General features: G+C 34.7%; 1 protein-coding gene across 1 annotated transcript in view; it reads left to right on the top strand.

Moving 5' to 3' along the window:
* Window positions 1–9315: 9315 nt before the first annotated feature.
* The window catches only part of LOC149773221 (Y+L amino acid transporter 2-like), a 91780-nt gene continuing 84111 nt past the window's right edge, over window positions 9316–16984 (top strand). The window contains exon 1 of the mRNA XM_089946580.1: window positions 9316–10092. Coding sequence (XP_089802706.1) covers window positions 9594–10092 — 499 coding nt within the window. The 5' untranslated portion in view covers window positions 9316–9593. The remainder of the gene's footprint in view (window positions 10093–16984) is intronic.

Raw genomic sequence — 16984 nt, 5'->3', positions numbered from 1 at the left:
TCATGCAAACGTTTATGTCACAATATGGATAAGTTGTAACAAAAAAAGCTCTCAACACCAAGAGTAGTTCCGTATTTTATTTATTGTGATTTAAGATTAATTATTGCGTAGACACACTTTGAATTAAATCTCTTGAGCAACCAAAATAGCCAAACGGATTCAGTCATGACTTTGAAATTTACCACAGATCGGTGCACAAGAGATATGCACCATTATGTACATATACAATTGGTTCGTGCGGGGGTTAGGTCATCGAATAACTACTACTGCTGTTGCCACGGTTCCATTTAAGAGTAATACATTTAGATACTGCTTTGAGCATTTTGCTTTCATGTTGTACTATCATCTGAACCGTCTTATTGAACTTCTGTAATGAAAATTATAGGGTACTCCGACTTTTTAAAACAAAGAAACACAAAATGCAGCACAAAAACAAAAAGGTCGCTGATAATTTGTCTTCCATTTCAGCAAATTAAAAGTATCAAAAAGTACCTACAATTTGAACACGATTTTTGTTGTTGTCATTTTTAACAGTAATATAATCGGCAAAATCAGGTAAAGTTTCTCAACCTAAATCACAGTAACTAAAATATTCTGTAAATTAATAATTCTGTCAATCTATTGGACATTTGACTTAGTGCGCGGAACAGTTAGTCTTACACCGTTTAAGTTCCCAAATCTTTCAGGAACCTACCGTGTTGTTTGTCAATCTTAATTAACGTAGCCAATCTTAATTAACGTAGCCATTAAGGATTTAATCAAATAATCATTGGAGAATACAAGAGAAAAAACAACAGCAGCCAAGACAATGATTAAAAGATCCACATAATAATAAGCCAAGTCCATTAATACATTAACTACTCTTCTACTACATCCAGTTACAGGTTGGTTTTCTTATAGTTAAACACATTTTGTAGTGTTTGATATTTTATTCGTCCATTCTAGCACACAGTGCAAGAATATTCACTCTTAATTCAAGGTTTATTTCAGTTTTCAATCTTTCCATGCTGGCGTTTAATGCCGTTTGTGTATTTGTCTATTTAATCTGCATATGTTTCCACTGTAAACGCTTTTCTAAATATGTTCCATATTCTTTATTCACACGTTTCGTCCTTTTGTCTGTTTCGTCCATTTTGCTTTGTTTCAACCAGATATTATTAACCAGCTTGTGATCAACATATTATGTTGTGGGTGGTTTTTTTTTTTTCTTCTTCAATATCAGCATATAGTAAAGGTATACGTCTGACATTTTGTAGGAGATTATTATGCCATGACTCTGTCTGTTAATTTTCTCCTTTTTGGCACAATGCCGTTAGTTCTACATCACGCAACGAAACTAAACTTTGCCCAAAACTTGCACTAATGACACGGACTATAACTTGCGATTCCGGGTTTAAAAAATTGACGAATTCTGACATTGATTCCATTATGCATTACTAGATTATATATTGCTAGTGTATGACATGAAGGAGTTGTACTTTATTTACATATGAAAGCGACAGTGTTTTTGGAGTGATACCTGACTTTACTGAATCGGTGGATGTTTAGATTGTAATGTTTTGCTTTCAGTTCTAACATTCTTCTTTAGCTTGCGTATTTAGCATGCATATCAAAATAGAAATGTAGTAACTTCTTTAGCTTGCGTATTTAGCATGCATATCAAAATAGAAATGTAGTAACTTCTTTAGCTTGCGTATTTAGCATGCATATCAAAATAGAAATGTAGTAACTTCGTCCAGAAGTGCTTATATATTGCGTAACAATTTTATGTGATAGTAACCCATGAAATATTGTTCTGCAGAATTTAAACTGGAATAATTAGAATCAAAACTTCTTCAATATACATGTTTGTATGTTTGTTGGTAGACCTATCGTAAAATGTAAAAAAAAAATCTAAATCACTTTGTATGCATGTGCAATAGCATAGTTAAATGTTACACGAATTTCTTTTTTAAAAACGACTTTTTTTCTTAAGTCTGTTGACAAAGGCAATGCTATTTTATTATCCAAAAAATGTTCAAGCAATTATTGCATTGGGCTGTAAAGAATATAATTCTTTTATTATATACGCAAGTGTGAAATATAGAAACTTACTGGCGAAATAATTTTCATAATTTGTTATTTCTATATTTTTACATGTGAAAATATAGATTTCCCGTCATGTCATGCGACGCTTGATTGCGTGTAACCTCAAAAGTTTTAACTTCAACAAAAAAAATTAGTACTTTGTAAGCTAGAACAAAATAAATAGAAACTGCCTTAAAATTCAGACGTGGAAATTAATCTTTGGTAAAGAAATTTGAACAGACGCCGTTCGCGTCTTTGAAGCTATTTCCCCATACTTTCTTCACAATTACAAACCCGCTCTGATGCATTGCGGAATCGGATTTGAATTGTTTTCACACAGAGCAAAATAGTTTACAAAATGACAAAAATGTAATTTACAGTGACAAAGTAGGTCAACCCAATCCTACCACTTTCTTAAGTCGCGTATATTTATACGATCAGGCAATGAAAGTGAGGTGAATTTACGAAAATGGGGTGGAGGTGAGCGTGTTATGCTGAAGAGTGTGTTTCATCTGATAAATTTCGATTTTGAAGCAAGTTTTGTATGTAACAAAAAGAACATTTTCTTTCCATATGTTAATATAGGATATATTTCATCTTATGGTACCAAACACTATACATTTTAATTCCTGGCTGCGACACTCGTTAAAATAACATTTGTTTTAGTACAACACATTAAATTATATCCAGTATTAACGTATGAAAAGAAAATATCCTCAATGTAATTTCATATTTTACCACGTATGACCTTTGGCGTGACCTGGAAAGAGACACATTTAGTTTTTGACCAAATGAACAAAATACCTAAATCAGATGCTGCATCTTCTATTAGACAGTATATTTTGTTTAAATTCTTTTCTTTCATCATGTGATACTTGAGACTTTTTTGTTCAGGCTTTTATTTCTCAGCAATCGGCTTTTTCTTCGGTTTTATCTTGTTTTTTTTTTTTTTTGTTGTTGTTGAAAACATTCTTAAAATTGTCCCCAAAGTTCACCTTTACGTGCATCTTTAAACTTTTTTAAAGTTACTTTCTCTGCTTATTTGTCTTTCAATCATCTAGCTTTATGTCTTGTTCCCTTTCCAGTTAATTTACATTAACATTGCATAAGTTCATTATTGAATCTGAACATACTGTTGAAGCTTTGCATACTGTTTTCGTCTTGTTGTTGTTGTTGAGTTTAATTATAGTGGCGTGCGCACAATTGTGCATGTGCTCCTTTTGTCTGACTGCACCGCAGCCTGCTATTTGTTCCTAGGGAAGGGAATGGTGCCACCTCCCCCAGGCTTTTATGGGTTCAAGGAACCCTGATAGTTTGGCCTCAATCTGTGGGTCAATAAGGGTCCCTTACAGTTGAATGGTTGGTTGTCATTAGTGGGGAGGGGAGCTCGGGAACAGTCTTGGTTGCTTCACATCGCTGGTTTCTTGTTGCATTTGCCTGGTGTTTCTTGCTTGTTTTTTTTTTCTTTTTATTTTTCAAAATGTTCTAAAAAAGGGTGGTGGTGTTCTATGCTGTTTATAGAGGTTGTTAGTAGAAATCATGTATGAAGAGAGATTTTCAAGGTTATTATGGTATTAATAGTCGAGGAGTTTAGGGTTTGCTTCCTACGTTATGTTATTTATAAGTTTTTATATATTGCCTTGTCGTCAAATCCTTGATATCGTAAAATTAATAGTTTCATTAACTTTCTTCAGCTCCTGACACTGTTGATCAAACTTTGTAATCCTTCTATTTTGATTGTGTGTATCCGAGATGCAGATTTCACGTGAAATGACACTTTGATTTTAGACTAGATACATCATCTTCTGCGAGTGTGTTGTGTTACGACTCTATGGTCATAAACTAAGTAACAGAAAGAAGGAAAAAAAAAACAATAAGTTTTAAAAAACGTAACAAATAATTTAATCATCACAGTTATAAAATGAAAATGTAAAGGAACTTACAATATTATAAATTATATCCAAAATAATAATAAAGGTTCAATTCAAGTCCAAAAGAATCGAATGTTCCGAACGAATTTCAGATCCTCGAATGTACGTATCAAAATGGCCTTGTCCAAACTTCCTTTGACTAATTCACAATACACCCAGACTAAAGCTCTAGTCACATGAGCACTATGTAATTCCAATGAATAATCCCAAGAAATATCTCCTCTCAAATTATCTAAACACAATATTAAACACATATGCATACTGATTTCGACATATGAAATGAGAATCCAAAGTAAGAATGAATCTGATTGCTCAGTCCTCTCCTTATATACAGCTTCACGAGTCTATTCGACTTCATATCGCTGTACACACCAAGTGACAGATCTTAATACTCTGTCTAATATTTCAAGTACCCATTAATTTGAACTAACCAATCCAAAGGGAAATAACTTTAGTCTTCTATGAACCCTTCGGACCTAAATCATCCAATGGGAAATAACTCCAAACTAGAAGACAGGTCTGATTATTAGAAACATCATAAAATCTTTTTTATTGATCCTATGTACAGATACTGTAATATCTTAAAACAGAATATATAATCACTATTGTATAATAATTTTGTCTGGAATACTTCATTGTACAGGAAAACAACTGTTATATATATATATATATATATATATATATATATATATATATATATATATATATATATATATAACAGTTGTTTTCCTGTACAATGAATTATTTCAGCCTATATTTCTTGCACAATAGTGATTTTGATGTAAAAGTAATTTGACGTTTTCATCTCAATTTTCCTAACCAATTCTCTCAAGCTCTAACAACCCCATTAAGCGTCTCTCATCACTATATATTTCTGATGTTAGCGGAATGCGTCAAATCCTCTTTGGTATAATGTGGAACTGGGTTTTCTTTGTCAATAATGCATCTCCAGTAATGATGTGGAGGAATATTAAAATTGTTGCAGATCAAATTAAACTGTTTAAAATCAATGCTATTGTCTACGTTAACACCGTGTTCCGGCAGCAAATATATATAAGATTCAGATAGCAGTTTCCACATTTGGGAATAAGGCACCACTCCGTTAACGGATTTAACAACATGTACATATAAAACACCCTTATATATATGATATCCCACCGCTGACAGCTTCTTTCCACACTGACAAGTTTAAATTATTTTGCCAAAATCTCCAGTCACAATTTGCTTTGAATCTGTTAACAGAGTTAGCACTGTAACATTTTAGATTGTAGTTATCACAAATGTTGAATAATTTGCATGTGACGATCGATCGTGTTTCAGTGTAGCAAAGTTTAACATTGTTCAATACTTGTCTAATGATTGCAGGACAACCATAAGGTGCATGTATGTACATGGGTACTTTTCCCTTTTTGTTTTTGCTTGTTTTAATTCTAAGGACAATTACATAAGAATTAAACTCTATTTAGAACAAGGGTCAGAGGACACCAGTCGTCCAATGTTCCTCTATGGTGTACAAATGTAATAAGGTAGCTCCGTCTCCGTCTGTACCTAATGTATATTATTTAGAGTATAGTAATGAAAATGAAATCGACTTTTTGTGCATCATACGGAGCCTCTCTTTGCTATTTTATCACTCACAGATACTCTTTTTAAATTGAGTTGTCTCCAACTGTTTCATCTCGACTGCAATATGGTTACAATCCCGTTGATTTTACACACTCATTTTTTTTTTCATTTTGTGTTCAGTTTCCCCTGTAAATTTATGTGTGTTGCATTTTTAACACTTTACAATTGATTGTATCAACGATTATCGCTGCTTTTTCATGCGATTTTACATTTGTGGCACAGTGTACCAGAGATATGGCTAAGTCTAATGCAGCCACTTCATTTATTGAGGCTCTAAGTGCTGTTTTAAAACCAACATTGTTTTCCGTGAACTTTATTTTAGATTTGTTTAATCATTGTACGTTGATAGTTTGAAGCTCACGAAATCTTTTTACTGTATCGTAAATTCGTCATAATACGTTGTATTAACCACTTTACTTTCAAAGATGCTTCATACTGCAGTGTTATCGTAATCTTCAAATCAGCAGATCTCAAACATTGAAGTTTATCTGTTTAATATTTACAGGAACTAATTAAGACTATTATTCTCTCGACTTTTACTATTCGACACAATTATCTACTGATGCTATCAATGCTAGTTTCTATCACGTTTATACAAAATTATGAAACTGCTGATTTATTTTTAATTTTGGTCTTTCTCACCACTTCACGCTGTTGACGAATTTTCCAGACAGTGTCAGGCTCATATTTAAAACGTGCCCAAAGTTGGACAAGATACAAACGATATGATGATATACAACTACTGTGTTTATATGGTGGGGTGGGTCCTCTCTTTTTGTGTTCCTATCGCTGTCTATACCATTACCCTTATGGGTTAAGAAATCCTGTAAACAGAAATCACTACGATCGGAACTGACAATGCGTACAATGTATCACCAATATTTATCAAGAAGCAAAAGATAAAACACATTTTGTTCCCCGATTTGAAGCTATGATACGCAATAAAATTAATTGATACTAAACTTTAACTGACTGATAACTTTGCTTAGGAGCTTATTATGTATATTGGAAAGGAAGTAGACGGCAATCATAAAAAGCTGTAATTTGGTAAATGCTAAAAGGTAGAGTAAAATATATATAAGATGTTTTTCTTCCCTAAAATTTGATGATTCAAAAGAAAGTGACTACTGAAGAAGCTGCAAGTGTAGTAATGATTGAATAGTATACGTTGTTTCGTTCAGTTCCCTACCAAAATAAATTTTAAAATATAAAGAGAACGGCATCATTTGCAAGTTTTCATTTAAAGCTAATCGTATTATGATATCTGAAAATAAACAACTTAAAGACCTATACTGCTGTCTTTAAAATCCTTGAATAACGCCCACTGAAAAACAAAACAATCCCTCAAGCCCTCCCCCACCCCCCAAAAAAGGAAAAGAAACAACGCATTAGCCAGAAAATTTCAAATTAATTTGGCGAGATCCGTGAACGGAATAAATAATCAGCTTGCTTATAAGGTGAAACTAGTGTAAGGTGACACTGAAAAATTATATACCTATGTGACACTGAATAATTATATAGATGTACTTAAAAAAAAGAGTAAACGACCAGGTAACGAGTGATGCTACATAGTATAAGCTTCGTTGTGTCTGCGTTGTAGCATAATCACGGTCACGCAACAAATAAATGCAATATTATACCAATGAAAACTACTTCGTTTATGCCGAAACACGTGCTATTTCGTGAAGAGTATTGAAATTAGTCTCGAAATAATTTCTGCAAATCAACAACCTTTGACAGAATGTATTATTACAAAAGAAAGATGAAACGCCAAGTCATTACAGATGTTTGTGTGATTTGTATTTTTAACGTAGCTTTAAACATTTTTCAGTCATATCGCTGCGATGTCTGCAGTGAGGCAGTTTAAAGTGATGTCATGGACTTGGGCACTGAAATCTTTCAGGATGGTTAATTCTTTAATCAAGTTTGTCGTTATTATCTTGCTCCATAATGACGTTAGCAGTAGCTTGGTGGTCAACATATTCTTTCATAAATGTTGGATTTTTCAAACTCGACTTTTAACTTGTAAAGTTCAGGGCATGTGAAATCATTTAATGTTTTGATCTTGTTACTCAGTTAGGCACAAGTGAAATCATAAATTATTTTAATAAATCTAATAGTGCTTTTCTGATATTGTAATTATTTTTTTTTAAAGTCGTCAATTTTTAATTATCCATGTTGAAACAATCCGCTCCTTGAGCATAACATGGTATCAGTTTTAGCAGTTATCCTGTCAAGTAAGTATTTTTATGCTCAAATCATTTAGGAACATGTTTTAGTTAGTTCTTTTGGTTGTTTTCGTCGATTTGCATGTCTTTCTGGACTTGTTTTAGTTGAGATTGGTGAGTACCATGGTCTTCAAACAACATTTATTTTGTATTTTCTACATCTACATGTCGCTTTCTAAAGCAAATATTACACTGTTTATCCTCGCTTGGATTCGTGTTATATATATATATATATATATATATATATATATATATATATATATATATATATATATATATATATATATATATATATATATATATATAAGTCGTTTTGTGTATCATTTCATTCATCGACTAATCTGGTTGTCACTAATCACTTTGCGTATCATTTGATCGATTCTCTTTAGCTTGCTGAAGGCAGTTGTCACTATATCCCAGTGCTTCACAACGTTCCGAATTTGTCGCGACTCATGGTTTTCACTAAGCAGATGCTTTCATCAAGTGTGTGACCATGCTGATAAATATACGTGTGATCATAAGCACTCAGAAAATTAAAGCGAAATGAATTTTTTAAAATCATGGTGTTTGCATAAGTTTAGTAAGGGAATTCAACGAAGTTAATAATTTCGACATGATATTATTCCTGGCACTGAACCAATCAAACACCGCTATCTGACTCATTCGAATTGGTGATTGACTATGTTTCTTTCCACTTAGGCCATTGTCTTTGATAGACTGTTGTTTTTGTTTTGAAACTAAACATTTATAACCGATAACATGTCGAAATCTATTCCCAAGATTCATTTTGAGAAATTCTATGATGACGAAATTAAACACTTGTATGGTAAGATGAAGGATAAGACCCGAGTAATCCACATGTTTTCCTCTACCTGAATCGGATGTCAAGTCTATAGTAGCGCGAGACTCAAAATCATCAGTACCGTGAGTCCTATATGCATTGACAGCTATTAAAGGTCAATTCTCGACTGATACGAAACGTCACTTCTCCTTTTTATATATCGTGAAAGTACACGAATTTATACTTATTATGCATGTCTTTAAAAGAGTAAATCACAAATTGATCCATTAATGATGTGCATAATAAGTAAAAATTCGCCATGCCCTAATTTTGACAATTTATACACGACCTAACTGGCCCTCAGCTGCTATTATAGGTACAGGCTCTCGATTCTATCAGTATAAGAGAAAGTTTTCAGTTAACACATATATAGAGTGTGTGTGATTATAGGTCATACTGGTTAATAAGATATAGTAAAGGTGAATTTAGCGATCTAATGCGATATTATACACCAGTAAATGTTTTGTGTACACATTAAATTCGTTATTAAAGCCGTTGTAGTGGACTTTTACTGATTTTAAATCGGTACAGTATTCGGTTTGGACGTCATTTTCGCATCTTCTTGAGAACCTGTTCTGTTCCACAAAAATTGAAATCGAACAGTCTCAAACAACGTGAGTTGATAAGGTTCGCGCCAGGATAAAAATTTTATGCTGCTGATTTGGAAGTTTGGGAAATTTACAATTAAGTTCAGAACTTAAGAAAAAATTAAGTAACTATTTAAAAAATTCGCTTTTCGACTGCTACTTTTCCAAACTTTTTTGTTCTTAATGCACACAACCTATAGGTTCTTTGGTATCTCTGTTTATTGCTTTATTTTGAGATTGGGAACTGGTGTATACTAGCTTGTTAGGTTATCTTAACCCGTTAGTATTATAACATTTTCATAATAATATTAATATGGGGCTGTGTAGTAAGAAAACGGACGAGTTTCGTGTACAGGCGAATTCAGGGAGCGCTTCAGAGTCCAGTCAGAGTGGCAGTGGAAAGATAGAGCTGAAGAAGGAGATAACACTATTTCATGGTGTGGCAATAATTGTAGGGATAATAGTAGGGTCCGGGATTTTTGTCTCCCCAGTGGGAATATTACAGAATGTTAAATCTGTCGGACTGTCATTTGTTTTGTGGGTTGTTTGCGGAATTTATAATGCACTTGGAGCTGTGTGTTATGCTGAACTTGGGACATCAATTCCAGAATCTGGTGGAGAATATGTCTACATTAAGCGAGCTTTTGGTGAGATACCTGCCTTTATATGTTTGTGGATAAACTTTCTACTGATTTGTCCAGTAGGTCTTGCTGCCATGAGCCTAATGTTTTCTGTATATTTACTCCAACCAATTTTTCCTGACTGCGAGATTCCACACTTGGGAACCAGGCTTCTGGCTGCAGTTATTGTGTGTAAGTATATTGTAATTTAGACCATTTTGGCGTCACTTTAAAAAAAATCTCTTTATGTTTTATAAAGGTAATCTCTATGCAGAGAACTTTTACTTAACATTCTTCCCAATCATTTGGTGTCTTAGGGTAGGTCATTTTTGGATATGTCTAAGGTGAAGTGGATTTTTTGTTTGAACCTGCTATTGCCATAGATTGTGAATTGCCAAGAACTTCTGAACTAATTTGGACCAAATTTGGCAGATAGCATACTGACATAAAAGGCTTTCAGATTTATGATTCCAGTTTGCTATCAAATATATTGGTAACTAAAGTAATAAAAATAGAGAACCTTTAATGACTTCTTCAAATTGAAGAGGAGAATTTGATGATATATGATAGAAAGTGTACTGGCGTGAAATCATTTTGAAATATTTACAAATGATGGCTATTAATTTAAAAAAACAAAACAATAAAAACATTTCTTTACCATTAACAGATTCTGTTTTTGACTTCTCAAAAACCGCCAGAACAGTTTCAACCAAATTTGTCACAGAACATTTTGATTTGAAGGCTTTGTATGCTTGTACCAATTGTGCCATCCAATATGTTTGCTGTTACTACAGATAAAACAAAAGTTAAACAACTTGCACAAAACAGCTGAATAGACTTTCACTCGAATACACATTTAATGGCTTCTGTCTGTCTGGTACATAGTCATACTTTTGATGTTAAGCTTTTAAAGTATCCTTTTAAAGTTGGTTGCCTCCACCATTTTTGGCAGACATACATTGTACTGCTGTTACATGTTATTGGTTAGTGGACATTATTTACTAAGGGAGGCAACTCATGAGATCCACTATATGTTGCTGGGACAAAGCACTTAAATATCTGCTCAATCCACCATGATGTAGATAGGGTTAACATATTGGAACCATGGCTAGCAAAGACACCATCCATATTTCATCAGAGCTGCAGACAAATACACTGGTTGAATTTCCATCCTATGCCAGTTTGGGATATTGTTTACCATAACTGCAAAACTTCTTTAAATTCAATACATTTAAACCAAGGATAAACCCAATGCAGCTGAAAGTTTCTGTCATCTGACACTTTTGCTGCCACAGATTAAAGCTTATGTTTCTTTGCAGAAATAATTATCTCATACTCAGTTACAGTATTAAGTTTTAGGTTCCTTCTCTGAATCTTCCTTATTACTGTCTTTGCAAAAATAATATTGCAAACTCATTTATCCACTAAGTAAATATCTACTTGCTTGACAACTACTTCAAACTTCAAAACTGATGAACAGTTTATTGTGTAATATGGCTATTAGTATAAGTAATTATATTAATGGAATGTCCTCCAAATCACTTTTCAGAAACCACTACACGGAATTTTGATCTCGAACTTTAGCATAAAAACCTTTTAAATGATGACACAAAATTAAAGAACAAAAGAGTGTATGAAGCTGTGGAATCTAGAAAGTTGTCCTTGATCTGTATGAGCTTTGTAATTACAGTTTATAAGCTGGACATGAAGTCAATAAAGCAAACGTGAACTTTTATTCAAACTTATTGTTGTCTTTACTGCATCAGCAGAGGTCTCCAAAATGCTTAATTATGTATATTTGAAAGCAAATTGTTTTATCTGTGATGCAGAAAATCACATACGCAGAAGTTCTCCATATGCATGCAATAGTTGGGTGGCAAATTCAATGGCTTGACAATCCTGTTTTAACCACCTGCTGAGTGGGAAAATGTGTTGATCAATTGATCATTTTAGCTGTGCTGATATTTACAATGACGGCATTTATTGGCTGAAAGGCCCCCAGATACATGTATATGTTGTCATTATAAGAGTACATCAAAAGAATACGAGGGAATAGCTGGGCGGCAAGTTCCAAGACTTAGACTAGCTACTGAGTAGTTGGAAATGTGCTGTTATTTACAGTGACTGAATTCAGAGGCTGAAAGACCCAGAAATGTACATGTGGTCATTATACGAGTACATCAAGTGAACAAGTTAAGCTTTTATTATCTTGCATATTTCCTATTGTAGCCGAATAAGTAGTGCATAAGACCTTGAAATCAAGGCATGTCATGACTTAGACAAAATACCGTTTGCAAATTTGGAGAAGTATTTTGGAGTTAAAGGGCAAATAGACAAAGACTGGAATGAGATTCAAAAGTGCTAAGTTGTTAGTTTAGATGGAACAGTAGCCGTATGTAAGAAAGTGTATGATGGGTGGCATAGTGTTTGGAAAAAGGCTTTTCCTTGAATTGACAAAGCTCAGTCTGATTCTAATGGACAAACAAGAGCTCTATGTCAGTGTTGTAAATAATTTGGAAAAGTAAGTTCAGTGACAACCACTGGTTCTTCTCATCTGGACATTTAGCCACTTCAGGTATGCCCAATATGCCTATGGGATGGGGCTGCAGCTTTTGCTGGTGGGACTCCTATTTTTACCAAAATAGGAATCCTGGACTACTAATTTTAAAATCCTAGTGAGACATCTGATCAGTTCACACTCTTAACTCATTAACCCATGGCAATGAATAATCTGGAAGTTCTAGTTGCACTACAAAATACAAAGGGAAAAACCTCATTTTTTTTTTACCTGATTTTTTCCGCCCAGAAAAAGCCTATGGTCGGAATCCAATTTTGTGTCCTGATTTAGACTTTTTGGTCTCAGCTCTAAGGCAGACCAGTTTGAACTGCAAACAGATATATGAACCTTTGCAAAAAGTAGGATAAGGTGGACATTTGGAATAAAGAGTGGTCTCGATAGGAAAATAATTTTTCTACCATGGAAATAGTCTGGCATTATTTTGCTATAAATCTAAGGAAGATATTTTTTCTAGCTTATGATAGATTGAATTTAAAAAGAAAAGGTCATGCACTGCCCAAGAGCAATACATTTTGGTCCCTAATATAATTAATGTATACCATGAGACTTTTCATGGTATGTTCTTAAATACTTTGGCCCACTACAGTACAAAATGTTCATGGTACACAGCTCTAATTTGCAGTGTGTCCCAGGATAGGGTGCATGTATTCATGACTTGTACATAAGGATATCATTGATTAATGTGTACACTGTACACAGGGCTTGTATAGACATTTAGAAGATTCTTGGTACATGCCCAGTAACTAATACTCAGGATAATATAAATACACTTAAACATAGAAAACGTAATAGTTTTTGTCCTTTTTATGTTAAATACTTAATTATCTAAGAGGTACATGTAGGGTTATCATTCATTGACCTGCATGTACATGTAGATCAAAAGCAACAACCTGAGTTTTCTATTAATCAGCTTGAATTTCTGACAGATAATCCCTGTTGTGGAGGATAAAGATGTTGCAGATGTTTATGCAGTGGTGTTTATATAGAATGTTTGACTGTACCTGTCTATTAAAAGAATACTTTCTCCCAATCTCTTGATATGAACAGGTGCCCTTTACTGGTAGTCTGTTCAATGTGTAATCCTCCGAGTCATGCTGTTGTATAAGACAAACACAAACCATTTTAGTGCTGCAGCATAAATTGTTTGGTTCTTTGCTCATGTGGTTTTCATTGAAAGTTGTATTAGTATAACATGAATTATTTGTCAGATAAAATATTTGTGTTGAACAATTTTTGAAACTTTATGGTTTTTCATTAAAGTAGTAAATATGAATGGCAAAAGTTTGTATTTATAGCAAGTTTGAAATATCACCTAAGCTGAAGGTTTGTTTGCATAATAATGTCCTAGTTACCATTCACACTCAGTCATTTGTGCTTGTGTTAAAGATATATCATGCATTGTGCTTCATTTTCCTTTAAATTAGCTCAACAAGGGACAAGATATATAAATATGTTTAAGTGGAAATGGTTGAAGCAGGATCTGCAGGAAAAATTATATTGACTTTCTCCTCTGATACCTTATTTTGAAATATCAGCAATTTGGCTGGGATTGTTTTACTGTGTATTCTTCTCTTCAAGCAAAAAGTCAAGTCAGACGAAAAGTATTTGATATTGAGGATGAAGGATAAATGCAAATAGTTCTATATTTGGTGTCTGTTTATCCAGTTTGTTGCATTTAGAGAAGGTCTCAGGTTACAAGATAAGTTAATCATTTATTAAGTTAAAGGTTTTATTGAATTTGGTATTTATTGTAATGTCATGCTATGCTTGCGTGTCTATTATACCTGGCAGAATAATTTGGCCAATTTTTATCTCACAATTTTTATCTCAGCCTATTTGATCTTGGCTGAGTATTGCATCATTTTTGTATTGTGATGTAAAACATGGTCTAGTCTGTTGTTATGTTTTGCATATTAGTAAACAGAGGGCTGCAAGAAACTTGGATTTCAGTTTAGGTATCACCGAATGATAATTCATTATAAAGTCTTAAAGTGGAGTTAATTTAGATCGTGTTTTATTGCAAGGCTAGAACCATGAATGAGCAAGAAGAGACAGAAAACCTGGCTCTTGTTTCTGGGAGTGGAAAGACCAATGCCTCCACTGCAACAACAGTGAATCTCAAGAAACAAATTCATCTGCACCATGCCATTGCTCTTATTATGGGTGTCGTTATTGGATCAGGGATATTTGTCTCACCTGTTGGGATCCTCAGGCATGCTCATTCCGTTGGGTTTTCCTTCATACTGTGGGTAATATGTGGTTTGTACAATCTTCTTGGTGCGATTTGCTATGCAGAGTTGGGGACATCCATTCCAGAGTCTGGAGGAGAGTATACTTACGTGAAACGTGCTTTTGGTGATCTACCAGCATTCATCGTTCTGTGGATTAACTTCCTGCTGGTCTGTCCAGTTGGTATTGCAGCCCTGGGCACCATGTTTGCTCTTTATATTATCAAACCAATCTACCCAGACTGTGCACCTCCAGATACACCTATAAAATTTATTGGTTCCTTATTGATATGTAAGTATTTTTGAGTTTGCTTATTGCTACTTTGTGTGCATCATGAAAGGCTTACAAAATAATGTTCACACTTTTCATTTTTAAGTTTGTGCTCTGTGTGCCAGCAATCAGTTAGGTCTTCAAAGCCATCAAGATGCATGATCATAACACTTGGAACATGTTGCAGGTTTTTTTTTATTTATCAATATTACCTCATATTTCTATAGACTTTGGAGAAAGCGGCTTGTAAGGAAATATAGAAAAAGAGACTTTCACATGTACCTTATGTTATACAGCTGATGTTAATATAATTGGCCATTGTATTTTTTGGATTTTATGCTGTTTTGGTTTTATCTCTCTTTTGCTTGCATTTTTACAGATACCTGCTTTCTTCTTCACATTTTCACAAAATGAGTGAAGTTAAAATGACTTTTACTTTACATTGCATCTCAGATTCCACAACCTGGCATTGTCCCCTAAGTTTCTGACATACATAATTGCATTTGAACGCTAATTCTGCAATAACACACTAGACTCTGCCTAATGGGAATTGTATATTTTCCTGAATATATTTGTTCAGAATTTTATGATAACAGACAGTCTCATGATGTGGTACTTTCCAAACACATCAATGTCTGCCATTATTTCCCCATGACAGGTTTGCTGTTATTTCCGCATGACAGTGGTAGTTGCTGACTTACTGGGGAGGGGAGGGTTAATGGTCAGTCAGCTCTCAAAACACATGCCTGTGAATGTGCAAAGTGTTTGTAGGTGCAGTTGATATCAACACCAGCTATTTGATGGCTTGATACTTACATGCCAACACCAGCTGTTTGATGGCTTGATGCCTACGTACCAACACCAGCTACTTGATGGCTTGATGATGCCTACATACCAACACCAGCTGTTTGATGGCTTGATGCCAACATACCAACACCAGCTACTTGATGGCTTGATGCCTACATACCAACACCAGCTACTTGATGGCTTAATGCCTACATACCAACACCAGCTGTTTGATGGCTTGATGCCTACATACCAACACCAGCTGTTCGATGTCTTGATGCCTACATACCAACACCAGCTGTTTGATGGCTTGATGCCTACATACCAACACCAGCTGTTTGATGGCTTGATGCCTACATACCAACACCAGCTACTTGATGGCTTTATGCCTACATACCAACACAAGCTACTTGATGGCTTGATGCCTACGTATCTACGCCAGCTACTTGATGGCTTGATGCCTACATACCAACACCAGCTACTTGATGGCTTGATGCCTACATACCAACACCAGCAGTTTAATGGCTTGATGCCTACATACCAACACCAGCTGTTTGATGGCTTGATGCCTACATACCAACACCAGCTGTTTGATGGCTTGATGCCTACATACCAACACCAGCTGTTTGATGGCTTGATGCCTACATACCAACACCAGCTACTTGATGGCTTGATGGCTTGATGCCTACATACCAACACAAGCTACTTGATGGCTTGATGCCTATGTACCAACACCAGCTACTTGATGGCTTGATGCCTACATACCAACACCAGCTGTTTGATGGCCTGATGCCTACATACCAACACCAGCTACTTGATGGCTTGATGCCTACATACCAACACCAGCTACTTGATGGCTTGATGCCTACATACCAACACCAGCTATTTGATGGCTTGATGCCTGCGTACCAACACCAGCTACTTGATGGCTTGATGCCTACGTACCAACACCAGCTACTTGATGGCTTGATGCCTACATTTTACTTTGAGCTACAACACATTACTGAAACTAATCTAAGATGAGGGAGCATCTCAGAAAGTATGATCATTCAATGTACCTCTAAAAAATCACAGGGTGAAGTCATTTTCGCTTTCCTAACAGAGAAAAGTGAAGTTTACATTTTCATGTTGTCCACTTTGCCTGGTAGCATGACCCTTGATGTTGACCATGTGATAAAATCCTTACGTTCAATGGTGTAACAGTAAGTTCCAATCTGGAAT

This window comes from Sinohyriopsis cumingii, unplaced genomic scaffold, assembly GCF_028554795.1.
Source record: "Sinohyriopsis cumingii isolate HCF-2022 unplaced genomic scaffold, ASM2855479v2 utg000810l, whole genome shotgun sequence".
In the NCBI taxonomy this organism is placed as follows: domain Eukaryota; kingdom Metazoa; phylum Mollusca; class Bivalvia; order Unionida; family Unionidae; genus Sinohyriopsis; species Sinohyriopsis cumingii.
Note: the sequence above shows the minus strand (reverse complement) of the source record. Positions and strands in the feature narration are given on the sequence as shown.